The sequence below is a fragment of the Leucoraja erinacea genome, chromosome 27, assembly GCF_028641065.1.
Source record: "Leucoraja erinacea ecotype New England chromosome 27, Leri_hhj_1, whole genome shotgun sequence".
NCBI lineage: Eukaryota > Metazoa > Chordata > Chondrichthyes > Rajiformes > Rajidae > Leucoraja > Leucoraja erinaceus.
In genome coordinates, this window is record NC_073403.1 from 29,462,387 (window position 1) to 29,489,602 (window position 27,216).

General features: G+C 45.7%; 1 protein-coding gene across 2 annotated transcripts in view; it reads left to right on the forward strand.

Annotated features, from left to right (window-relative positions):
• Positions 1–1,002: 1,002 nt before the first annotated feature.
• The window catches only part of LOC129710388 (integrin alpha-8-like), a 152,124-nt gene continuing 125,910 nt past the window's right edge, over positions 1,003–27,216 (forward strand). The window contains exons 1-4 of one of the 2 annotated variants that reach the window (XM_055657352.1): positions 1,003–1,387; positions 14,505–14,635; positions 24,413–24,510; positions 26,632–26,803. In XM_055657352.1, the coding sequence (XP_055513327.1) occupies positions 1,197–1,387; positions 14,505–14,635; positions 24,413–24,510; positions 26,632–26,803 (592 nt within the window). In that variant the 5' untranslated portion in view covers positions 1,003–1,196. The remainder of the gene's footprint in view (positions 1,388–14,504; positions 14,636–24,412; positions 24,511–26,631; positions 26,804–27,216) is intronic. The other variant, XM_055657353.1, reaches the window with a different exon arrangement.

Consider the following 27,216-nt stretch of genomic DNA (forward strand, 5'->3'; position numbering starts at 1 on the left):
ATTACAGTCCCATGCAGAGAAGGATCTGCGGCCTATTGTGTCCAGTTGGCAAACAACTGCGACACAGCTTCGTATTTGCTGTTTAAAATGCTACACAATACTGACTATTGCAAAACAGTCCTGCACTGTATTTAAACGATGAGTTCAAAAACTCTATCCGATCCTCGTCGCCATTATAAGATATTATGGCTTCAACATGGGTCACAGCTTAAGGATAAGGGGGAAATCCTTTAAAACTGAGATGAGAAGAACTTTTTTCACACAGAGAGTGGTGAATCTCTGGAACTCTCTGCCGCAGAGGGTAGTCAAGGCCAGTTCATTGGCTATATTTAAGAGGGAGTTAGATGTGGCCCTTGTGGCTAAGGGGATCAGATGGTATGGAGAGAAGGCAGGTACGGGATACTGAGTTGGATGATCAGCCATGATCATATTGAATGGCGGTGCAGGCTCGAAGGGCCGAATGGCCTACTCCTGCACCTAATTTCTATGTTCTATGTAACATGTAGCTAGAAACAAGCACATGTTTTCAGTACACGCTGTTGTCAATGTGGGTCTTCTTTACTTTACAAAAGTATACTGTGCATATTCACACATATTCACCAGACTGATAATAGACCAGAGACAATAGGTGCAGGAGTAGGCTATTCGGCCCTTCAAGCCAACACCGCCATTCAATGTGATCATGGCTGATCATTCACAATCAGTACCCCGTTCCTGCCTTCACCCTATATCCCTTGACTGCTATCTTTAAGAGCCCTATCTAATATATAGAATCTATCGCATGACACAAATCACACCATTGTAGTGCTCAGTTCCTAAAGTTACAGTTACCATTATATACATTACAAAAATGGAAGTGAGATTAATTGAAATAGCTCCTTTAAAAAGCAGGGAGGTAATGGGCTGAAAATGATCTTTTACATGGCAGGAATCTGTGAAATGCTGCAGAGAGCAAGGGAGGGGTTGCAGATACAGACATCCTTCCAATGCCAAACTACTTCTCTCTGCATTGTCAAGTCACTACATGTACTGACCAAGTTATCACAGAGATCTTGCTAACCACAGTAAAGCCAGCTATAAATACAATTTTCTTTCCTGTTTGAGGAAGTGGCCTGATATTTAGTCTCGAACACACAAGACACTCATTTTCTCAGAGGATCTGGGCTGCTGTTTGGAGCACATAGACGCCTGCCAACATGCAGCCTAGTCCCACACCAATGTTGAGCCCTCACCTTTGGCATTTGATGGGAACTCTGCTGTTATTTTCCTGTCTACCATTGCAACTTCGTGCATTCAATATCGACGCTGACAATCCAGCCGTTTACTCCGGATCTGCAGGGAGTCACTTTGGATTTTCCGTTGAGTTCTACATGCCTGAGGCTGCCAGGTAAATATCTTGTTTCTGTGTTCATAAGTTGGGAGTGAGAAATTGGTGCATCGTTCAGGAATTCAGTGATCGCTGGACAAGCATGTGGTTGCATCCACCACATCCACCACTTCCAGCACAGGAGTTGGCAGCATGATGTCTGGGTTATATTTAAGGATAAAGGGGAAGTCTTTTAGGACCGAGATGAGAAAAACATTTTTCACACAGAGAGTGGTGAATCTCTGGAATTCTCTACCACAGAAGGTAGTTGAGGCCAGTTCATTGGCTATATTTAAGAGGGAGTTAGATGTGGCCCTTGTGGCTAAGGGGACCAGGGGGTATGGAGGGAAGGCAGGTACGGGATACTGAGTTGGATAATCAGCCATGATCATATTGAATGGCGGTGCAGGCTCGAAGGGTCGAATGGCCTACTCCTGCACCTATTTTCTATGTTTCTATGTATAATTGGATCTCGGCACTGTGGCACAGCGGTAGTCTTGCTGCCTAACAGCACCAGAGACCCAGTCTCGATCCTGACTACGGGTGCTGTCTGTACAGAGTTTGTACGTTCTCCCCGTGACCTGCGTGGGTATTCTCCGGGTGCTCCGTTTTCCTCCCACACTCCAAAGACGTACAGGTTTGTAGGTTAATTGGCTTGGTAAAATTGTAAATTGTCCCTAGTGTGTGCACTGGCAGCAGCGGCTCACCGGCAGTCCTGTTTGTTTGTGTTTTTTTGTGTTGTTTATTTTGTTTTGGTTAGTCTAGTTTTTGGTTCTTAGTTTGTGTTTTTTGGGGGGGGGGGGGGGGGGGAGGGGGGGGGGGGTTTGCAACGGGGGTTTGCGGTCTCTCCCTGCGGGGGAAATGCGACTTTTTGGTCTAATGGAGCTTCTCTGCCTCCATCTGCGCTGAGGCCTAATGGAGCTGGCGACCTCGAGGCTCCGGAGGCCGGTCTGGCTCAGGGATGGAACAGTGCTCCCGTGAGAGGTTGTGACACTCCCGTGAGGGTGGCCAGCCCAAGGGTGAGCGGCCAGCCCGAGGGTGGAACGAGGCTCCCGTCGGAGCGGCCGAGCTCGGGGAGGTGCAGCGCTCACAGCCCAAGGGAGGTTCGGCGCCCAAGTCGGGGCAGCCCGGCCCGAGGAAGAAGCGACGCCCAAGTCGGGGCGGGGCGGCCCGGCCCGGGGGAGGTTCGGCGCCCATGTCGGGGCGGCCCTGCCCGAGGCTGAAGACGGTACGGTACTCACGTGAGGGTGGCTAGGACGGTGTTCTGGCGGTGGTGGCCTGAGTCCGGGGTTCGGCCGTGGGCCAGCGGCTGCGTTTGCAGGACTGGTGGGCGGCAGCTTCGACCACCCCGGGCCGCGGTGTTTGAGCCGCGGGACTGATTTGTAACATCGCCCGGGAGGGTATCGCCTCAGCGCAGAGGGAGAAGAGGAGGGAAGAGACTGCAGACCTAAGACTTTTGCCTCCATCACAGTGAGGAGATGTTGGGTGGACTCACTGTGGTGGATGTTAATGTGTGTTTATTGGTGTTTTTGTTGTTTTTATTGTATTATAAGTATGACTGCTGAAATTTCGTTCAGACTGACAATAAAGGCTATCTATCTATCTATCTATCTATCTATCTATCTATCTATCTATCTATCTATCTATCTATCTATCTATCTATCTATCTATCTATCTATCTATCTATCTATCTATCTATCATAGCGTTAGTGCGAGGGGATCACTGGTCGGCGTGGACTCGGTGGGCCGAAGGGCCTGTTTCCATGCTGTATCTGCAAAGTAAACTAAACATATAAACTAACCGTGTCACCCATTCCTTCTCTTCAGAGATGCTGCCTGTCCCGCTGAGTTACTCCAGCATTTTGTGTCTAACTAGTATTTAGGTAGTATCCCTTCCCAGACACAAACACTTCAGGGGCTGGAGACCAAGTACGTGTGTGGGAGTGCAGGAGTGCAGATGCATGTTTGAAGAATTAGACATTTCAAAATTAATATAAATGGTAGCCAAATGAATCAGGTCCATTTTAAAAACAACAGTTTTGTGATTGAATGAAGCAACTTGGGATGATCGCTGGAGAAAAACCAACAAAGTTGGAAGAATAGAAGAAGGGAAGCAAGGGTTTAAAGAAGGAAACATGAGCAAACTTTCTACACAAACGGTTAATTCAGGCTTTGTGTAAAATGGTGAGAGGGTCTGCTTTGTACATCTCGTGAAGTGAATGGATTGAATATCAGGAGATATTAACAGGCTGCTGACTTACTTTCACCGCTCTCTCTGCTAGAGAGAGATAAATCAATGGAGAAATGTTCAGTTGTTACTGAATTGATGGACTGCATGAGGCAGGCCTCTGATGGAAGGATAAGTGCTCAAGAGTTCCTCTCGGCATCTGCAGTCAAATCTCAAAATGACTCTCTGCTGTTACTCTGTTTTATTCACACTTTTGGTGTGGATACTGTTTAGTTTTAGTTTAAAGATACAGTGCAGAAACAGGCCCTTTGGCCCACCAAGTCCGCGCCAACCAGCGATCCCCTCACACTAGCATTACCCTGCACACCCCAGGGACAATTTACAATTTTACCAAAGCCAATTAGTCTACAGACCTGTACGTCTTTGAAGTGTGGGAGGAAACCGGAGCACCCGGTGAAAACCCATGCAGGGCACGGGGGCAAACGTCCAACTCTGTACAGACAGCACCCGTAGTCTGGATGGAACCCAGGTCCCTGATGTCCAAACGTCCAACTCTACCACTGCACCACCGTGCCACCCTGTGTTGTGCTGCTTCCCACGGTCAATCTCACACGAGGTTAAGATATATACGTTACGCAATTATTAGTCCAAGTTCCTTGATTGCTGGTGTAATAACAAAACTGTGGAATTATCATTCTCATGCAGGACACACCAGTTGCAAACAGAGTGCAGGTTAATATAACGAGAAAATATTATTAATTATATAATTAATAATATTATTTCCAGCACAGGAATTTCATTTCAAGCAGTTTCCTAAGTATGGAAGTGTTACGTTACCCAATTATTTCAGAGTCATATGTCAGGTATAGCCACTGCCTCATAGTGCCAGAGGCCCAAGTTTGATCCTAACCTCAGGTGCTGTCTGTGTGGAGTTCTCCCTGTGACTGCATGCATTTCCTCCAGGACTTCCTGCAATATTCCAAGTCTGTCCAACCTCTCCCTGAAGCTAATACCCCCTTATCCAAGCAATGTTGTGTTAAATCATGCTCAGTAGATAGTGTAAGAGAGTAGACACACTGGGCCAATACACAAGAGTCGCCATGTGTTAGGCGTCATCTTGTGCCCTTCAAGTCCGAAGTTTAAAATAAATGAAATAGTCTTAACTTGGCCATACAGTTAACGTTGCCCCTGACAGTAATTGCATGACTTGTGTACGGGGGAGAGGAGGTCGGAAGGGGGGGGGGGTTATGTGTAAGTGTGTATGTGTGTGTGTGAGTATTGGTGGCAGTTTGTGAGTGTGTCTTTATGGACAATGAGGCACAGTTAACGTTGGCCAGTGACATTGATGGATGGAGATGGATGCGCCAACTAGTTGTGTGGTTTCTATAGACGGAATTTGTTGATATCTTCGCTGACTTTAACCAAGGTCATTAGAGGTCATTAAACCTGCAACAACTGTGACCCGTCATCGTGTTTTACAGCAACCTCCTGCCATAGAATCATAGAGTTGGACACAGACCCTTCAGCCCAATTGTCCCATGCTAACCAAGATGCCTCTTCAACACTAGTCCCACCTGTTTGGCCCATAACTCTCCATACATTTCCTATCCATGTAGCAAACGTCATTCCAATATAATATAACCATATAAACATATAACAATTACAGCACGGAAACAGGCCATCTCGGCCCTACAAGTCCGTGCCGAACACTTATTTTCCCCTAGTCCCATCTACCTGCACTCAGACCATAACCCTCCATTCCTTTCCCATCCAAATACCTATCCGATTTATTTTTAAATGATAAAATCGAACCTGCCTCCACCACTTCCACTGGAAGCTCATTCCACACAGCTACCACTCTCTGAGTAAAGAAGTTCCCCCTCATGTTACCCCTAAACGTCTGTCCCTTAATTCTGAAGTCATGTCCAATCTGATACTGTGAGAGCTCCCTGGAACAACCCTGGCTGTGGACTGTTTCTCTCCAGGTGCCACAATCCCAGCTTGTGGGCCTTTGAATGGGAAGTAGTCTACTGTTTGTGTATCTGGTGATTCTGTATCACAGTATAGTGCAACAACAGGCCCTTCAGCCCACAATGTCTGTATCAACGAAAGTGCCAAGACAAACTCTTGTTTGCCTGCACATAATCCATATCTTTCCATTCCCAGCATAGCCATGTGCTGATCCAAAAGTCTCTTAAATGCCACTATCTTAAGTGCCTCCACCAACCTCCGGCACGGTGGCGTAGCGGTAGAGTCGGTACCTCACAGTGCCAAACACCCCGGGTTCGATCCTGACTACGGGTGCTGTCTGTATGGAGTTTGTACGTTCTCCCTGTGACCGCATGGGTTTTCTCCAAGATCTTTGGTTTCCTCTCACACTCCAAAGACGTACAGGTTTGTAGGTTAATTGACTTGGTATAATTGTAAATTATCCCCAGTGTGTGATGGAGTGGGCTACATCTACAACTCTCTGTCATTTCTTGTGGTCTTGGGCAGAGATGTTCCCAAACATGATGCAACCCGACAGAGTGCTTTCTATGGTTCATCTGTAGAAGTTTGTAACAGTCATTGGAAACATGCCTAGATTCCTCAGCCTCCCAAGGAAGTAGATGCATTGGTGAGCCTTCCTGGCCATCACATCAATGTAGTTGGTCACAACAGATCATTGGTAATATTCCTGACAAGGAACTTGAAGCTCGTGACCAGTTCCCCTACGGCACCAGGATTGGGGCATGTTCTCCACTATTGAAGTTAATCTCTTGTTCCTTCATCTTGCTGACATAGAAGAGATTTTTGCCACGAGGTTCTCTATTTCCTTCATGTATTCCATCTCATCATTGTTCCTGACTTCCCCCATCACAGTGGTGTCAGAGGCAACTTGTACTTGGAATTAGAGCTCAATTTAGCCCTAGTTTAATTTAGTTTAGTTTAGAGATACACTGCGGAAACAGGCCCTTCAACCCACCAAGTCCATGCCAGCCAGCAAACCCCGCACATTAACACTACCCAACACACTAGGGACAATTTTACATTTATAACCAAGCCAATTAACCTACAAACCTATGCATCTTTTGAGTGTCTGAGGAAACCAAAGATCTCGGAGAGTTACTCGGTGACACAAGCAGCATCTCTGTAGAGAAGGAATGGGTGACGTTTCGGGTCGAAACCCTTCTTCAGACCTTTTCACTGGCAGTCTGATCACAATGGATTTTCTGTTTTGTGGGACTGCTGTGAATATATTTTGTGTGTTTTTTCTGCACATTATAACAGTGAGGGGCTTTTAAATATCCACGGTTGACTATAAAAGTAATTTGAGGGAGTTTGAAACCATGGAAATTGTTTTATCAACAAAAGTCTAACAGTACTCAGCAGATCGAATTTAAATCGTTGCCAAGAGTTGGGATCATTTTGCACCTTTTCTACTCATAAATCATCAGTAAAAGATTAGAAGATACACAAAAATGCTGGAGAAACTCAGTGGGTGCAGCAGCATCTATGGAGCGAAGAAAATAGGCAACGTTTTGGGCCGAAACCCTTCTTCAGACTAAAGGATTATATGTGGGTTAGATTGCACTTGAAATAGCTTCTGAATAAAATTACAGCCATTGCAAAATTAGCTGCAGCATTTCAATGCAATTCCCCTTGGTTTTACAACAGTCTGTGTGCTCCCATGTGTCCAGAAGCTGGAATGCATGCACTTTTCATTTTACTGCCATAAATTAGCTTGTTTTTAGTATGTTAGTGTGGAGCTACAGCGCCGAAACAGGCCCTTCAGCCTAGCGAGTCCATCCCTGCACGTTAAAACCACCCTACACACTCCATGGACAATTTACATTCACACCAAGCCAATTAACCTACAAACCTGTACGTCTTTGGAGTGTGGGAGGAAACCAAAGATCTCGAAGAAAACCCGCATGGTCACGGGGAGAACGTACAAACTCTGTACGGACAGCACCCGTAGTCGGATTCGAACCCAGGGACTCTGGCGCTGTAAGGCAGCAACTGCACCGTTGTGTCACCCTGCTGCCCATTCAATCGTTTGTGGAATGGAATAGTGTAAAACAGTAAACGTCATGCAACTGCTCACACATGTGCCTATTTAAAGGATATTAAGGGGGCTGACATTTTGACTTGAAAGCTTCATAACTCACTGCAGACTGCTCAAATGCCTTGCAGGTGCAACTCAAAGTGAGCACTATTCCAGCATTTAACTACTCACCTACTGTAGCACTTGTGATCCTGCTAACAATACTCCATTCGCAACCTTTTCTAGTATAGTTTTTAGTTAAGATAGCGTGGAAACAAGCCCACCGAGTCCGCACCGGCCAGGGATCTCCGTACATTAACACTATCCTACACACACTGGGGACAATTATTTTCCATTTAGACAAAGCCAATTAACCTACAAACCTATACGTCTTTGGAGTTTGGGAGGAAACTGAAGATCTCAGAAAAAAACCCGACGCAGATCACAGGGAGAAATTACCAACTCCATACAGACAGCACCCGTAATGAGGACCGAACCGGGGTCTCTCGCGATGCCAGGCAGCAACTCTACCACTGTGTCACCATGCCTTATTTGAAGAGACATGGCAAGACACACCAACAACTACCACATCAGTGTTACTTTCCTCTGCATAATGAAGGCTTGCATCTGTCTTGTATCTGTCCCAATAGAGGATGTATTTCCATGGTATTAGTGGGAAGATACTCGCATGAATAAAAGATTGGCTGACTGGCAGAAGGCAAAGAGTGGATACACAGGGAGTTCTTTCTGGTTTTCCCACTGAGAGTAGGGAAGATTCAAACAAGGGGACATGACTTGAGAATTAAGGGACTGAAGTTTAGGGGTAACATGAGGGGGGACTTCTTTACTCAGAGTGGTAGCTGTGTGGAATGAGCTTCCAGTGAAGGTGGTGGAGGCAGGTTCGTTTTTATAATTTAAAAATAAATTGGATAGTTATATGGACAGGAAGGGAATGGAGGGTTATGGTCTGAGCGCAGGCATATGGGACTAGGGGAGATTATGTGTTCGGCACGGACTAGAAGGGTCGAGATGGCCTGTTTCCGTGCTGTAATTGTTATATGGTTATATGGTTATATGGTTATGTGGTTTGCTGCCGGTGACTAATGATGTTCCAGAGGGGTCGGTGTTGGGGCCACTACTCTTCACATTCTGGATGATGGAATTGATGGCTTTGTGGCTATGTTTGTGGATAATACGAAGATAGGTGGAGGGGCTGGTAGTGTTGAGAAAGCAGAGAGTCCACTGAAGGACTTGGACAGGTTGGGAGAGTGCGCAAAGAAGTGCAAAAAAGGAATGCAGTGAGGCAACATCTTTTCTCTCTTTCGCAGTTCTGATGAAGAGCACCAAAGCTGAAACGTTAACTTAATTTTAGCATTTGCGGCAGCCTGCTACTGCCTCGTATCACTACATATAACGCTATATCTCCAGTGCCAGTCTGTCTGGTGCTGCCATGGGTAGTCTGGTGTAGTGGCTCACTATGGTCATCACTGTGCCCCACCACCATAACTTCTTCACTGACTTGAAACCTCACCCATACCTTCTCTCCAGAGATGAGTTACTCAAGCATTTTGTGTCAATCTTCGGTGTAAACCAGCATCTGCAGTTCCTTCCTACACATCACATGGACCAACAAGTTTTTCCTAATATTGGTATCTTGACTGAGCACAAGGGGGTTTGGAACAGGAACATTTAAGCAATGAAGGGCTCACATTTTATTTCCACAATGATTTTTATTGAAGGCACAGGTAAGTTTAACAAGAAAAAATCTCCTGGTCTGCAGTTGTTGCAATCTAAATCCCATCAAATGTAATTTCTGCTCTAGTGCCTTTCCAAGTGTGGTTAACAGAACCCTTTGTCAATCTGTAGGGACATTCTACAGTGCAGTGAAGGGAAGGTGAATAGATACATGGATATGAAAATCATATTATTCATTAAATGTCTGCTGGTAAATTAATAATAATAATAACCTTCACACATCCAGATTGGAAATACTTTAGCATGGTTTTGTTTTTAGTTTAGAGATACAGCGTGGGTACAGGCCCTAAGGCCCACTGACTCCACACTGACCAGCGATTACCTCATACAATAGTACTATCCTGCACACTGGGGACAATTTACAAGATGCAATTAATCTATAAACCTGTCTTTGGAATGTTGTAAAAAACCGGAGCACCTGGAGAAAACCCACTCGGTCCCAGGAAGAACGTACAAACTCCATACAGACAGCTTCTGTTGTCAGGATCAAACCCTGGTCACTGGTGCTGTAAGGCAGTTTATAGAGAGGTCTTTGATATAGTGAGTTTATGTAAAGATTTAAGAGTCATCGATCTGAAACTCCATTTTAATATTCAATGTTTTATGTCATTGAAGGAGACCAAAGCAATGGGAACTTAGGCAATCTGATATTAAAATGAAATGTTGTCATACTGTACATGGGTTAATGGTACACAATGCTAACTGAATGTATCTTAAGTCGTCCAGTCATTTACCCCCTCATTATACCAATTAGTCATTCCTTAATTTATCTCAATTACTACTTTCACTGTTGCATCAGTCAGTAAAATTTCAGCTGCAAATATTAACCCATCAGCTATCTGCATCGAGCTATTTTGAATATCACCCAGACAATGAATAACCACATCACGTTGAGTGCTTTCACTGATTTAAGCAACACTCATTTTTGTGCTCTTTAGTTACAAGAGTAATATTGGTATAGAATTACACCATTGGAAATAAACATTTTGAGTCATCACCGATCATCAACCATTGTTCCAGATTCCATCACTCACATACATACTGGACACAACTTACTGTGGCCACTTAACCTACCAACCCTACCAGTCTGAAGAAGGGTCTCAACCCGAAACGTCACCCATTCCTTCTCTCCAGAATGATCCCTGTTCTGCTGAGTTACTCCAGCTTTTTGTGTAGATCTTTGGTTTAAACCAGCATCTGCAGTTCCTTCCAACACAACTATACTTACAGTGGCCAATTAACCTGCCAACTATACTCGTATATGGAATGTGGGAGAACATGCAAACTCCACACAGACATTTCCAGCCATCATGATCTCTGGTCTTTGGTGCTATGAGGCAGAGGCTCTACTTGCTGCAAACCCCCAGCCTCTCCTGTGGTCCCACTGCACTAATATCCCCCTCCCATTCCACAGGTATTATTAAGCTAGTACCCTGTATTCCCAGGATCTCCTGGCACTATAAGTGTGCCAGTACGGTATGTAACACTGGTAGATAGTAGGGTCACCCAGCGGCTGGGAGACTCCACTAGCACATCAAGGTCTACGGGGAGAAAACATAGAAAATAGGTGCAGGAGTAGGCCATTCGGCCCTTTGAACCAGCATCGCCATTCAATATGATCATGGCTGATCACCCAAAATCAGTACCCCGTTCCTGCTTTTACCCCATATCCGTTGATTCTGTTAGCCCTAAGAGCTAAATCTACTGTAACTCTTTCTTGAAAACATCCAGTGAATTAGCCTCCACTGCCTTCTGTGGCAGAGAATTCCACAGATTCACTACTCTCTGGGTGAAAAAGTTGTTCTTCATCTCAGTCCTAAATGGCCTACCCCTTATTATTGTGCCACATGGGGGAACCCTGTTGGATCAATGGGAGATCACCCAGCAAATGAACTACAAATTAGTTTGTGTTAGAACGAACTGCAGATGCTGGTTTGCATTGAAGATGGACACAAAATGCTGGAGTAACTCAGTGAGACAGGCAGCATCTCTGGAGAGAAGGAATGGGTGACGTTTTGGGTCAAGACCGTTCTTCTGACTGAGAGCCAGGGGAGAGGGAATCTAGAGATATGGAAGGGTACAAAGAGAATGTGTGGTGTGAAAAGGACAGATCCTAAAAAGACGTTGATCAAGGAAATGTCGAATTGTTCATTGTTGGTCGAGGGGAAGGTGACAACGAGGCATACAAACAGTAAAATTAATCAGGAGGACAGTGAAACTAGTCAGAGAATTAGGGTGGGGGAGGGACGGAGAGAGAAGGACTTCTAGTTCAAGTTCTACTTGAAGTTAGAGAAATGAATGTTCATACCATGGGGTGTAAGCTGCCCTAGCGAAATATAAGGTGCTGTTCCTCTGGGCCTCACTCTGACAATGCAGGACAGGAAGGTCAGTGTGGGATTGGGAGGGGGAGTTAAAGTGTTGAGTAACCGGAGGATCAAGTAGGTCCAGGTGGACTGTGCGGAGGTGTTCAGCAAAACGATCGGCGAGCCTGCGCTTGGTCTCGCCGATATATAGGAGTCCACTGCTGGAACAGTGGATACAGTAGAGGAGGTTGGAGGAGGTGCAAGTGAACCTGAATTAGTTTGCTGAAATTTGGGTAAGAAAAGTTCATAGTTGTTGGTTCAGCCCTGGGCTGTGACTTATGTTGCAGCTTCCTATCACTGTGCATGAATCAACGTGCAAATTCAACTCATTGCTGGAGACATGAAACAAAGATTGTGAATGATTAATGGAAGAGCCAGGAGATGGGTTAGGCTACAGAACGAAAGGCAGATAAATCTTCTTCTATCCCACCACCAGTCACATCTTCCCATCTGTACCCCTTTCCGCCAACCGCAAAGACCACTCCCTCCACAACTCCTTGGATCACTTATCCTTTCCCACCCAAACCACCCCCTCCTCCAGGTACTTTCCCCTGCAACCACAGAATTGAATTGAATTGAATTGAATTGAATTTCCTTTATTGTCATTCAGACCTTTCAGTCTGAACGAAATTTTATGCCGGCAGTCATACATACAATAATACAATAATAGACAACAGAACAGGCAGTAAACACAAATTAACATCCACAACAGTGAGTCCACCAAGCACCTCCTCACTGTGATGGAGGCAAAAATCTTAGGGCTGCAGTCTCTTCCCTCCTCTTCTCCCTCTGCGCTTGGTGATACCCCACCGGGCGATGGTAAAATCAGTCCCGCGGCTCACCGAGCTCCGCGAACGGGCCGGTTCAAGCACCGCGGCCCGGGGTGGTCGAAGCTGCCGCCCTCCAGTCCAGCGGACGCAGCTGTTGACGACGTCATCCACTGGCCTGCGGCCGAACCCCGGACTCAGGCCGCTGTCACCAGAACACCGTCTCAGCCACCGGAGCACCGTTCCAGCCCCGAGCCGGGTCACCCTCACGTGAGCGTCTCAGCCCCGCGCCAGGCCGCCCTCATGGGAGCGCCATTACCCTCGGGCTGGGCCGCCCCGACGGGAGCGCCGTTACCCTCGGGCTGGGCCGCCCTCACGGGAGCGTCTCAGCCCCTCACCGGGCCGCCCTCACGGGAGCGTCACAGCCCCTCATGGGAGCGCCGTTCCAGCCCCGAGCTGGGCCACCCTCATGGGAGCGAGCCCAGGGCGAGTCCTGACAGGCTGCCTCCGGAGCCTCGAGGTCGCCAGCTCCGCCATTAGGCCTCAGCGCAGACGGAGGCAGAGAAGGGGGATACGACAAAAAAGTTGCATTCTCCCCCGAACGGAGAGACTGCAAGCCCTGTTTCAACCTCCCCCCCCCCCCCCCACACATAAACACAGCCTAAAAAACCAAAAACTTAGCTAGACAAAACAAAAAAAACAACACAAAAAAAGTAAAAACAAACTGACTGCAGGCGAGCCGCAGCCGTTCACCAGCGCCGCCACTTCCAGAAGATGTAACACTTGTCCCTATACCGCTTCCGTCGCCTCCATCCAGGGAACCCAGCAGGTTGATGTGCACATCCTCCAACTTCATCGACTGTATCCAGAGTTCCCGATGTGGCCTCCTGTGCGTTGGTGAGACCAAGCGTAGACTCGGCGACCGTTTCGCCCAACACTTACACTCGGTCTGCCAACGCCTGCTGGATCTCCCGGTTGCTAACCATTCTCCCCTCCCCGTTCCCATATCAATCTTTCTACACTGGGCCTCCTCCATTGTCAGAGTGAGGCACACACACACTGGAAGAACAACACCTCATATTTTGATTTGGTAGCTTACAATCCAATGGTATGTACATTGAATTCTCTAATTGTAGATAACTACAAAACTCTCTTGCTCTCCCTTCTACCTCCACATTTCCCCCCTACCTACACCCCCCCCCCCCCCCCCCCACTCATGTGCCCCAACTGGACTCGCACCTATTTCTCGCCTCCCTCTTTCCCTTCCACCTACATTCCTTCATCTAGCTTCACAATTCACAACTGTTCGATCCTTTTGTCTCACACCTTCTCACCTGTATCCACCTATTACTTTGTTACTTGCCATCGCTATACTAGTCCCACCTGCCTGCATTTGGCCCATATGCTATTAAACCTGTCCTATCCATGTACCTGCCAAAATATTTCTTAAACTATGTGGTAGTGCCCGCAAGCTCATGCAAGCCACCACACAGCCAGAGAACTGTGCAGAACTGCCTGGTCCATGCATCAGATTGTCAGACCAACTTCAAGTGTGATGTCTTTGAATCACACCAAAGCTAACTTGAAGATAGACACAAAATGCTCGATTAACTCAGCAGGACAGGCAACATCTCCGTAGAGAAGGAATGGGTGATGTTTCGGGTCAAGACCCTTCTTCAGATTCGACCCAAAATGACACCCATTCCTTCTCTCCAAAGATGCTGCCTGCCCCACTGAGTTACATCAGCATTTTGTGCCTGTCTTCAGTTTAAACCAGCATCTGCAGTTCCTTCCTACACAAAGCTAACTTGAAGTCAAGTACACCTATGTGTAGGCAGACAACACCAGAAATAATTTATTTACTCTGTTCTCCTTAAGATTCATGATTTGCTTAAATGGTGTCATTATTGAAGGAAATAAATCAAAAGGTCTTCACATTAGTGAAGTCAAAATGAATTTAGGGTGATTAATAACCAGAGAAAGTGAAAGGTTGTATGTTGGATGAATGATTTTAAAATATTGCCTTGCCTGTTTTCAGTCCAGGTATCCTAATTGGAGCTCCAAAGGCAAATACAACCCAAAAAAATGTAACTGAAGGAGGAGCAGTGTTTCTCTGCCCTTGGTCGGCTAATGGAAGTCTGTGCAGTTTAATACCATTTGATACCAAAGGTAAGATATCAGTTCAACAGGTAATTCAGTGAACTCAGGAAGGCTGAAGGCCCTGGACACTTATGTTACAATATTTCGGGCCCACTGCCGTGTTTGTAAAGTTCAGGAACACCATGATTTACCTAAATCCCTCTAACCCTTACGTCCCCTCTCTCTCCATCCCTCCCCCACCCTAGTCGACGTACTAGTTTCACTGTCGTCCTGTTGAGTTTCATTGTTTGTATCCACTCATTATCACCTGACCCACAGCCAACAATGGACCATTGTGGGCTTCACCTTTCCTTCATCATCGTTGCTGGCTTTGGTTTGTCATTTTGCAAACCTTTCATTCATGTTTTCTATGTACCTTTTCATATCTCTCATTTCCCTCTTCCCTTACTCTCAGTCGGAAGAAGGATCTTGACCCGAAACGTCACCTATTCCTTTTTCTCCAGAGATGCTGACTAGCCCGCTGAGTTACTCCAGCTTTATGTGTCTGTCCCTTTAATATTGAAACATATAAGATTATTAAGGGTTTGAACATGCTAGAGGCAGGAAACATGCTCCCAATGTTGGGGGAGTCCAGATCCAGGGGTCACAGTTTAAGAATAAGGGGTAAGCCATTTAGAACGGAGATGAGGAAAAACTTTTTCACCCAGAGAATTGGAAACCTGTGGAATTCTCTACCTCAGAAAGCAGTGGAGGCCAATTCTCTGGATGATTTCAAGAGAGAGCTAGATAGAGCTCTTAAAGATAGCGGAGTCAGGGGAGATGGGGAGATGGCAGGAACGGGGTACTGATTGTGGACGATCAGCCATGATCACAGTGAATGGCATTGCTGACATGAAGGACCAAATGGCCTACTTCTGCACCTATAGTCTATTGTCTATTGTCATTTAGGAGTAGAACACTTCTGTATTGATTGATGTAAATCATGGTTTATATGAAGAAAATATAGAAATTTGGAGCCAGAGTGAATGCTACACTTGTCGAGTCATGCCCACACTTCCATTTAAAATGAAGATCGACACAAAAAGCTGGAGTAACTCAGCGGCACAGGCAGCATCTCTGGAGAGAAGGAATGGGTGATGTTTCGGGTCGAAACGTTTCTTCAGACTTTCCTTCCTATCTATTTAAAATGACCTTGGATGCTGAGCGCTGAGTTATAGTGGGGTCAGTGAGGCAGACAGTTCAAGTACAAGTTTATTTCCATCTGCATGAATGTGGCGATGTACAGGTGCAATGGAGAATCTTGCAGCATCACCGACACAGACTCTACACACACACACACGCACACAAACAAATTATAGGTAAATTATGCACAGACTACAGATAAACTTCTAAAACAATGAAGCGTGCGCAAAAATATAATCACAAAAAAAATAAAATAGAGGACCTATCTTGCAACTTCCCTGCAAGAGAAAAACACTTGCCTATGTTGTAGTTTAGTTTTCATTTTTAGAGAAACAGGCCCTATGGCCCACCGAGGGCCTCTACGACCAACGATCACCCCGCACTAACACCATCCTACACACACTAGGGACAATTTACAATTTTTACCAAAGCCAACTAACCTACAAACCTGTGTGTCTTTGGAGTCCGAGAGGAAACCGGATCACCTGGAGGAAACCCACGTGGTCACAGGGAGAACGTAGAAACTCCGTACAGACAAGCACCCTCAGTCAGAATCAAACCCGGGTCTCTGGTGCTGTAAGGAGCGACTCTACCGCTGCGCCACCGTGCTGCACAACTAGTTTGGAAAACTAGTTTGTGCTAAAGACTCAATGTGATATCAAATATCATTAGGATATTCTTCAAATGGTGCATAAACTTCCCGAAACTGGCTGACAACGTGATGAATAAGAGGTGTGTTTACAGACCAAGTCAGCTGGTCTAATAGACTGCTTCATTCTTCATAAATAAAAAGGCTGGGCATCTGGGGAGAGCTTGTATTATTGTTTAGGCTTGTTATAACGACACATAAAACCTTACTCAGAGAGGGGAGTGATTTGCTTTTTGCCCTCGGCATTGGAAGCCGAGCGTGAAGAAGCTTCTGATTGAATAGTGAATGGATAAAGGGAATAAAGCGATATGGTTAGTGGCACCTGGTGTGGCTTGACGTGAGTCAAGGGCCTGTCCCACTTGGCCGTCATTTGCGCGTCATCCAGATGGCCGCGCTTCACTGCCTATGTCATCGCGCACCATGTGCGTGTCACGACGCACACATGCTGCGCATAAATTACGTTGCGTAAATTACGCGCAAATGACGGCCAAGTGAGACAGGCCCTTCAGCGAGTGAAGTGCAGGTGGCACCTTAACAAGCTGCAGAGGGGGGATGAAGCCTGCAACAAGCAGCTCAACACAGCGATCCAGAGGTGTGTTATTCCTGAATACCTGTCCGAACCTGTGCACTCCTCCTGGTTAGTATCCAGACAGCAGCTGGCTCTGGAGAAAGTGTTTGGCCAGTTTTTTTATTTGCTTATTGGAGTACTCAGTAAGTATTCGGCTGATCAACACCTCAATCCAAAACGCCAGCTTAAACCGTGCTAGTCAGCTGAAAGATTCACAACAATAAAAGTAACTCCAATTGTAACAAGATGGCCATTTTCTTCACGATATTCCAGGAAACCCTGTGATGTGCATTCTAGTTCTTATTCTGTGCCAGGAATATAATGAATCACATTGGACTACTAAAAAACATTCTTTGACAAAATTATGCATCTTATTTATTTTGCTCTGCAACTTCATTGTGATTGTGTACATATGTCATGGATATATGTTATATAAATAACTATGCTACATTCCATTCCTTCTCTCCAGAGATGCTGCCTGTCCCGCTGAGTTACTCCAGCATTTCGTGTCTACCTTCAGTGTAAACCAGCATCTGCAGTTCCTTCCGATTCAGATTCAATTCAATTTTAATTGTCATGCTGCATTTATTTATTTATTTACCATTTTGGCAAAGAAAGAGTGATGAACATATTCACATTATCTACAGATAAAAGCCTTCACTGACTTAAGGGCCTGTCCCACTTTCACGATCTAATTCACGACCACTGCGGAGTTTGCCCTTGACTCATACTCGCAGCATGGTTGTCACGAGGTCGTAGGTAGGTCGTAGCAGGCCGTGATGCTAGTCGTAAGTACTTGTGGCTTCAAGTATGTCGGGGCATTTTTTCTAGCATGATGAAAAATGTCCATGAGTAAAAAAGGTCGTGAATTAGGTCGTGAAAGTGCAACAGGCCCTTTACTTTTCTTTGATCTTCTTAAAGCGATTTGAGGCCTTGGTGTTGTATCTTCTTGGACTCTTGCACAATATAATAAATAGTCTGTTGCAATTCAACAAAAATTTGAAATGTTGAAGAGAACTGAAACGTTTGGAATGGACTCATGCATTCAAAAACTCTTCAATATTTTGTTACATAATTTTCACAGGAATTATATTATTTCTGCTTCCCGTTTTCTTGTTACACCGCACTCTTCAGACACCACTCAAACATCTCATTTCTCAGACCTTGTCAGAATTTCCGGAAATTGTTAACAGGCAAACATCATCATGCTGTTCAAATTATCTTTCACCATGACTTAACTCACAATTCCATTTCCATCTTACCTGCCTCTCCCACCAACTCCTATCATGACTTGGCTAAACCTGGGTAACTCATTTATTTTCTCGGTAGACACAAAATAAGAGAATTGGATGCCAATCCTCTGGATGCTTTCATGAGAGAGTTAGATAGGGCTCTTAAAGATACCAGAGTCAAGGGATATAGGGAGAAGTCAGGAACGGGGTACTGCTTGTGGATGATCAGCCATGATCACAGTGAATGACGGTGCTGGCTCGAAGGGCCGAATGGCCTACTCCTGCACTTATTGTCTACTGTCAGCAGGACAGGCAGCATCTCTGGAGATGAGGAATGGGTGAAGTTTCAGGTTGAAACCCTTCTTCAGGTTCTCCTTCATTTATGTTCTGAGTCAGCATTAGTGACTTAAACCCCTGTCCCACAATACAAGTTCATTCCAAGAGCTCTCCCGTGTTTGCCCTGATTCGAACTCGGAGATTTACGGTAATGGCCACTCGCCGGTACTCGGGGCTCTCGTGGACATTTTTCAACATGTTGAAAAATCATCACGAGTCTTCCCGTGCTTACCTGCCATTAGCGAGTCTTCCCGAGTACCTGCCGTTAACGTTACGAGCCGCTAAGAGACGTCCCCGCGCTCCGACGTACCCGCTACGTTCATTCTCCGTGCTTACCACGAGTTTGATTTTTTTTAAAACTCGGGAGAGCTCTTGGAATGAACTCGTAACTGTGGGACAGGGCTATTAGCTTGGATGTAATTGCAGGAATGCAAGAGGGTGCAGGGGAGGGGTGGAGGGAGGGATCTCCATGTCTGTGCTGAGTGGGCATTCGCGTCAGGCAATCACACACTTTTCATTCATTTAAACGGTCTGGCAGACAGTTGGCTACAGCACCAGTTTCACAAGTTCATAGGTTATAGGAGAGGCATTATGCCATTTGGCCCATCAAGTCTACTCCGCCATTCAATCATGGCTGATTTATCTTTCCCTCTCAACCCCATTCTCCTGCCTCTTCACCATAACCCCTAACACCTGCACTAATCAAGAATCTACCAATCTCCACCTTAAAAATATCCATTGACTTGACAGCCATCTATCATTTCTCCACTGCACTGCTGCGGAAAAGGCACTATCCATTCGACTTGGCCTCCCTCCACAGAAAACGTGTCTTTGGCTGGGAAGATCATCAAAGACCCCTCCCACCCCTACATGATTTTGCACCCTCCTAATTAAAGGAATTCCTCACTCATCTCTTCTTTCTAATGAACTCGGAGTACGATCTCTGGTTTCCCCTTTGTTTAATCATTCTGAGTATCTTCCCTCTTTCTATGGCCTCTGGTCCTAGACTCTCCCACTTGTGGAAACATCCTCTTCAGATCACCATTCAGCGCACCATCAGTTTGTGTTGTTTTTCTTAACATTATTAGTTTAAAACTGTCATATTTAATAACATCATGTTCTTAACATTATTAGTTTAAAACTGTCATATTTAATAAAATCATGTTCAGCTACTGGCAAATGCACGGAATATTTGGACAGTGTCAGTTTTCCGGAGCCCCGCGCGATGTCGGGACCAGCTCCGCACAACTCCATGCGGTTCCGGCAATCGAAGTGGGACCGGCCCCACGAGGCTGTACGGCTCAAATGACTTTTAAAAAATCAAGGTCGCGTTAACCTACGACCTCCTACGACCTCCTACGACCTTCCACGACTATGTCTACGACCTCCTAAGACTATGTCTACGACCTCCTACGACCCCCTCGACCACAGTCTTCCACACCTAAGACCAACTACGAGTAGCTACAAGTGGGAAATGATCACATGATACAATGATGTCATGTTTGCATTTTTTATCTCGGGCCAGTTACCGACCTACAGTCGACCCCCTACAACTACCATCACGACCTACCTACGAGTAAAAAGTATAGATTTTTTCATCGGAGTTTGTGTGTTCTCCCGCGTGGGTTTTTTCGAAGATCTTTTCCCCCCCCACATTCCAAAGAAGTACAAGTTTGTAGGTTAAAAGGCTTGGTATAATGTAAATTGTCTCTAGTATGTGTAGGATAGTGTCAGTGTATGGGGATCGCTGGTCGGTGCAGACTCAGTGGGCCAAATGGCCTGTTTCCATTCTGCATCTCTAAACTAAACTAAACTAAACTAAACTAAACTAAACTTAATTATCCTGCCTTCATTTGACTGTATTGTCACCCCTCATCCCACTTCTTCAATGAGCAAATCTGCGATCCTTTTGCGTAGAATTACAACCGATTAATTTCAAGGTTTGAAGGTGAGTATATTGTCACATGTACCAATTAAGATACAGTGAAATTCAGATTGCCATACAGTCATACTGATAAAGAGCAACAAGACACCCAAATAACTTTTTAACATGAACATGATCCATCACAGCGACTCCCCCACATTCCTCACTGTGATGGAAGGCAAAAAAGTTCAATCTTCCTCCCTTCTTTGTTCTCCCGCGGTCGGGGCATTCGAACCTTCCGTTGCCAGGGCAATCTTCATTCCCGCAGCCGGTGGTCGAGCCCTCCGCGCTACGGTGATCCAGCTTTTTAAAATACGCTAATAATAACAAAAAATGCGAAAAGACAGACAGACTGTAGGCGAGGCTGCCATCGCCGACGGCGCAACCCGGCCCAAGTGGGGATTGAACTGGTGACCATCTTGGCCTGGTATGTCTCATGCTGCACAAAGTGAATAGAATTGAATTAAATGAATGTTATTAGCCAAGTATGTATACATACAAAGAATTTGCCTTGGTGCTTTGCCCGCAAGTAACAAGACAATATACAGTAAACAATTGAAAATGAAACATTATAATTTAAACATGTGACTTTTTGGTTGTTGAGTAGAGCTACTGCTCATGGAAAAAAGCTGTTTTAATGTCTGGCCGTGGTGGCTTTGACAGTCCGGAGTCTTCTAGAGGGAAGTGCTTCAAAGAGTTTGTGGTCAGGGTGAGAGGGGTCAAAGATGATCTTACCCGCTCGCTTCCTGGCCCTTGCAGTGTACAGTTCAGGGATGAGGGGAAGGTTGCATCGTTCGGCTGATCGAACAATGCGCTGCAGCCTCCGGATGTCGTGCTTGGTGGCTGAGCCAAACCAGACCATGATGGAGAAGGTGAGGACAGACTCTATAATGGCAGTATCAAACTGCACCATCATTACCTGTGGCAGATTGTGTTTTCTCAGCTGCCACAGGAAGTACATCCTTTGTTGGGCCTTTTTGACTGTGGAGTAGATGGTGGTCCCCCCATTTAAGGTCCCTGGAGATGATGGTTCCAAGGAACTTAAATGACTCCACAGATGTGACTGTGGTGTTGTTGATGATGAATACTATTAGCTGAAGAAGACGCGAAGAGAATGTTGTAATTAGATTGTAAATTTTCGCCTTGCGGAAAGAGTGCATTGATTTTTCAATACACTGAAAATATTGATTTTAATTTGGCAATTTTTAATAATGTTGTACACTCAACTGAAATTGAACAGTAGAATGTTTATGTTCCCATCATAACTTTTACAATGCAATTAAAAATTTCAGCAATGTTTGTTTTCTCTTTTTTTTTGTCTGCGAGCACGAAAGAACAAAGCTAACAAGATAACATAGAGGTTGTGTCTTGGTGACACTCATTCCAGTGCTGGCATGTGCAGTTATTCACTGCAGCCAAATGATTTAACAACGTGGCTCACTTGGATGTGCCAACTAAGATGTCCCTTTAGTGAGTGAAAGACGATGGTGAAGGAATATTTTGAGGTATTTTACGAATATTTTGGGGCCACACAGTGGCGCATTTGTAGAGTTGTTTCCTTACAACGCCAGAGATCCGGGTTCGATCCTGACCATGGGTGCTGTTTGTATGGAGTTTGTACGTTCTCCCTGTGACCACATGGGTTTTCTCCGGGTCCACCGGTTCCTTCCCACAATTCCAAACATTGGCGGTATTGTAGGTTAATTGGCTCCTGTAAAAATTGTAAATTGTAAATTGTGAATTTTAAGTTGGCCCTAGTGATCGCTGGTCGGCATGGACTTCATGGGCTGAAGGGCCTGTTTCCACGTTGTGTTTCTAAAGCCTAACGTAGAGTCTAAAAATTATGGAGATAGGTCTCAGATTAACCATAATTCTTGAATGACCACACCAGATACTTGTATCTGTGCAATGACAATAAAGTTGAATTGAATTGAATCAAGGGAGCACAAGGGATTCCTCCTTCCTGTCGGGAACATCATGGAACATCAACATTATGGAACATCAACACAATATGAATTTACTCACTTTATAACACATTTGCACCAAGCCTTACTTTTCTTGGCTGTATCTGTATTTGGTATTTATATTATCCTAATGGTAGTTCTGTTTCCAGTGATATTGGTTGAAGGTCAACTGATGAGGAGAAACCTTTCTCCTACTTTTCTGGAGAATATCTGCTGCTTCACTGAGCATCTTAGAGTTCATAGAAACATAGAAAATAGGTGCAGGAGTAGGCCATTCGGCCCTTCAAGCCTGCACCACCATTCAATATGATCATGGCTGATCATTCAACTCAGTATCCTGTACCTGCCTTCTCTGCATACCTCCTGATACCTTTAGCCACAAGGGCCACATCTAACTCCCTCTTAAATATAGCCAATAAACTGGCCTCAACTACCTTCTATGGTAGAGAATTCCAGAGATTCACCACGCTCTGATGCCTCTGATGCCTCCAGTCTTTCACCGAATTCAATGTTGAGGTGTTTTCTGAAGATGATTAACTACTCTGTACACGCGAGAGACTACAGATGGTGCAAGGTACATGCAAAGGGCCCCGACCCCAAACGTCAACTGTCCATTTCCCTCCACATGTGTTGCCTGACTCATTGTAGTTCATCCATCAAATACTCTGCAGATATTCTCAGTTGAAGACTGGATTTGGTTCTGTTCGGACATCCTCCATTGCCTCACAAACCTCATTGTTTTTGACGTAATTTGAGAATAGTTATTTGAGCAAGTTCTTAGTTCATTGAACAGTAAGATTCTTCATCTGCTGAAGTGCAAGTGGGAAATGGGAGTGGGGAGAAACATCGTCAATGTGGATGTGGACACTTGGTCAGGGTGGGGATGGACATTGTGGGGTGGATATGGAGGTAATTCGGTGGCGCTGTTGATGGCTGCCTCCGCCAATCTGGTTATCTTTTTATTTTTTGTTATGTTTAAAGTATGTTCTTGGAGGGTTTTTTTGTATTTATAGTATTTTATGTGGGGGGAAGGGGGAAACCGTCCTTCAGTCACTTGCTGGCGAGGATGTGACTATTATCCAAGTCGCGCCCTCGCCCCGCTCCTCGCCTCCCACCTCGCAGCCTAGAAAGTGGATTGGCGCAGCCTTTCCTGCCGGGACCGGACCAGAGCATCAGCAGCGGCGGAGCAGCGCTGGATACATCGCGGAGTGGGCGAGGCCTTACCTGGATCGCCGTTTGGAGCTCCGGAGTGTTGGGCCTGCTGCATCGACATCGCGGAGCTGTGGTTTGCGGAGCCCCCAGTGCGGGCGGCGCTGACTGCAATATCGCGGAATCCTGGGACCCTTTGCCGGGGGTCGCCAGCGTGAATCTCTGCCCAGCTCAGCCTGTGGACCGGGAGCCGTGGACTCCGGTGGAAGGTGGCCGATTCAGAGGTCCGGGCCGCTGAGGATGTTCTACCTTTCGAACTCAGGGTTCCATCGTTCCCGGCAAGAGGGCCTGAACATCGGGCCGCCTGTAGCGGCGACTGCGGAGGGCTCAGGAGGCCCTGACCACGGGTGAACATTGGGTAACATCAGTGAGGAGGCTGACTGGACTTTGGTTCCTTCCCTCACAGTGGGGAACTTTGGTACCGCTGTGGGGATGTTTGTGTTGTGGACCACTGTGGTCTGGGTTTTTGTGTTTTATTTATTTGTATGACTGTAAGGGAAATAGCATTTTGTTGTCTCTCAATTTAGGACAATGACAATAAATTGAATCAAATCAATCAAATCAAGTCAATATAGGGCCAGGGTGGGGGTGGATACAGGGTCAGCGCGGGCTGGATATATATTGTCAGGGTGGGGGCGGATATTTGGCCAGGGTGGGGTGAATATATGGTCAGATAGGGAATATAATGATTTAAAATTAATTTAATGTCCAGCAATTAGTTGATTGCCTTTTATCCATTAGCGCTGACGCAGTGCTGTAATAACTTGCAATTTTTCACGCAGGGGACCGGTACATTGACACGTATGCGGAAATTATGAAGGATTACAAATCTAACCAATGGTTCGGAGCAACTGTCAAAGCTTACAAGGACAAAATTGTGGTTAGTTCATTTAATACAAATCTGCAGTACATAAGTTCATAAGTTATATGAGCAGAACAAGGACATTTGGCCCATCAAGTCTATTCCGCCATTCAATGATGGCTGATCTATCTATCTAACCCCATTCTCCTGCCTTTTCCCCATAACCCCTGACACCCTTACTAATCATGAAGATATCAATCCCTGCCTGCAAAATATCCATTGACAGCCTCCACAGCCATCTATGGCAATGAATTCCACAGATTCACCACCCTCTGACTAAATAAATTCTTCCTCATCTCGTTCCTAAAGGTACGTCCTTTAATTCTGAGGCTATGACCTCTAGTCCTAGACTCTCCCACTGGTGGAAACATCCTCGCACATCCACTCTATCCTGGCCTTTCACTATTAGGTAATGTTCAAGAGGTGACCCCCTCATCCTTCTGGTCCAGCGAGTAGAGGCCCAGTGCCCAACACTCATTCCTGGGATCATTCTCAAAGAAGATTGTGGTGGAATTTCCTGTGCACCTGAGCCCAGGGCAGAAACACACAGCACAAACAATCAAGGAAAGCAAATCACAGAAGTTTTCTTTTCATTCTTAAATGCGCTGTGTCAATTTTATATGAATGAAGGATTAAAACTTTAATGTTCCTGTTCATGAGGGATAGTTGGAAGGCGTCTGCACTTTCTATTCAGATAATTGATGACCTTCATTTTCATTTCCTTCAACCCTATTTTATATTTTCTCAAATATAAAGGAGAGATGTGTTGGAAATGTTAATGTAAATAGAGTGGTGAATTGGATTTCCCTTTCAATTATGTTCCCGTGGGAGATCATTCCCTTATGTATTGGGCAGTTTGTAGGAGGCACTGATGATTCTGTGTTAAATATTGTGTGTAGGAAGGAACTGCAGATGCTGGTTTAAATCGAAGATAGACACCAAATGCTGGAGTAACTCAGCCTGAAGAAGGGTCCCATCCCAAAACATCACCCATTCCCTCTCTCCAGAGATGCTGCCTGTCCCACTGAGTTACTCCAGCTTTTTGTGTCTATCTTCTGTGTTGAACATTAATACGGGAGATTGTTATCTCACACCACTCACTGCGCACATGTGGGTCCAGACACTGAACTCTTGTCCCCGGTATTGTGACTTGCCTCCTTATTAAATGTTGGCTTCCATCAACTGTGTGGCAATAGGTTTGTTGACTGCTGGCATTGAATCTACTTTAATATAGAGCCCGCTAACAGAAAATCCATGAAAGTAGCAGCAGAAGAATATGATGAAAGAATGGGTCGACTGGGCTTGTATTCACTGGAATTTAGAAGGATAAGAGGGGATCTTGTATAAACATATAAAATTCTTAAAGGATTTAACAGGCGAGATGCAGGAAAAATGTTTCCCATGTTGGGGGAGTCCAGAACCAGGGGTCACAGTTTAAGAATAAGGGGTAGGCCATTTAGGATTGAGATTAGGACAAACATTTTCATCCAGAGAGTTGTGAATCTGTGGAATTCGCTGCTACAGAAGGCAGTGGAGGCCAATTCACTGGATATTTTCAAGGGTGTTAGATATAGCTCTTACAGCTAACAGAATCAAGGGATTTGGGGAGAAAGCAGAAACGGGGTACTGATTTTGGATGATCAGCCATGATCATATTAAGTGGCGGTGATGTCTCTATGTTTCTACGTTTCTATGAAACATTGGCAGATGTTTTTCCCCACTACTACAAGTCTGAACCCAAAACATTATCTGTCCATTCCCTCCATAGATGCTGCCTGACCTACTGAGTTGTGTAGGGGAAGGAACTGCAGATGCTGGTTTAAACTGTAGCATAAAAAGCTGGAGTGACTCAGCAGGACAGGCAGCATCTCTGGCAAGAATGAACAGGCAACATTTCAGGTTGAGACCCTTCTCCCCACTGAGTTCTTCGCACACTTTGTGTTTTACTCTTCACCACTGTTTTCTTGGTTGAGTAGGTGTGGGCAATGAATAGGTCTGTGAACACAAGGAAAGGCTGCAGGGCCACACAGTTGTGACACTCCTGCAGAAAAATTAACTGATAAGGGATTGTCAGATGGCTGGATGGTGTTGCGCAGGTGCTGGGAATGTCTGGCGGGTGATGGTGTGCTCTCTCTGCAGGCCTGTGCCCCCTTGTATGGCTGGCAGTACACGAAAAAGACCTATTCGAAGACCATGACTAGCGGCAATACTCCGGTGGGCTCGTGCCTGATAGCGTCCGCGAATCTCAGCACCTTCGTCGAGTATTCACCATGTCGTTCCAACCTGGTGGAGGAACAGTTCTCAGCCTATGGTAAGAGAACGCACAGCATAAAATGTGTAGGACAGAATGGCAGATGCTGGTTTACACCGAAGATAGATACAAAATGCTGGAGTAACTCAACGGGTCAAACAGCATCTCTGGATAGAAGGAATGGGTGAGCAATTTTACTCATATTCCACTTGGGCAGCTCTCCCTCCCTCTCTCCCCCCTCTCCCTCCCCTCTCTGCCCCCCCCCCCCCCCCCCCCCCCCCCCCCCCCCCCCCCCCCCGGCCCTTCGAGCCAGCACCGCCACGCAATATGATCATGGCTGATCATGTAAAATCAGTACCCTGTTCCTGCTTTTTCCCCTTATCCCTTTGGCCCCAAGAGCTAAATCTAACTCTCTCTTGAAAACATCCAGTTAGTTGACCTCACAGCCTTATATGGCAGAGATTTCCACAGAA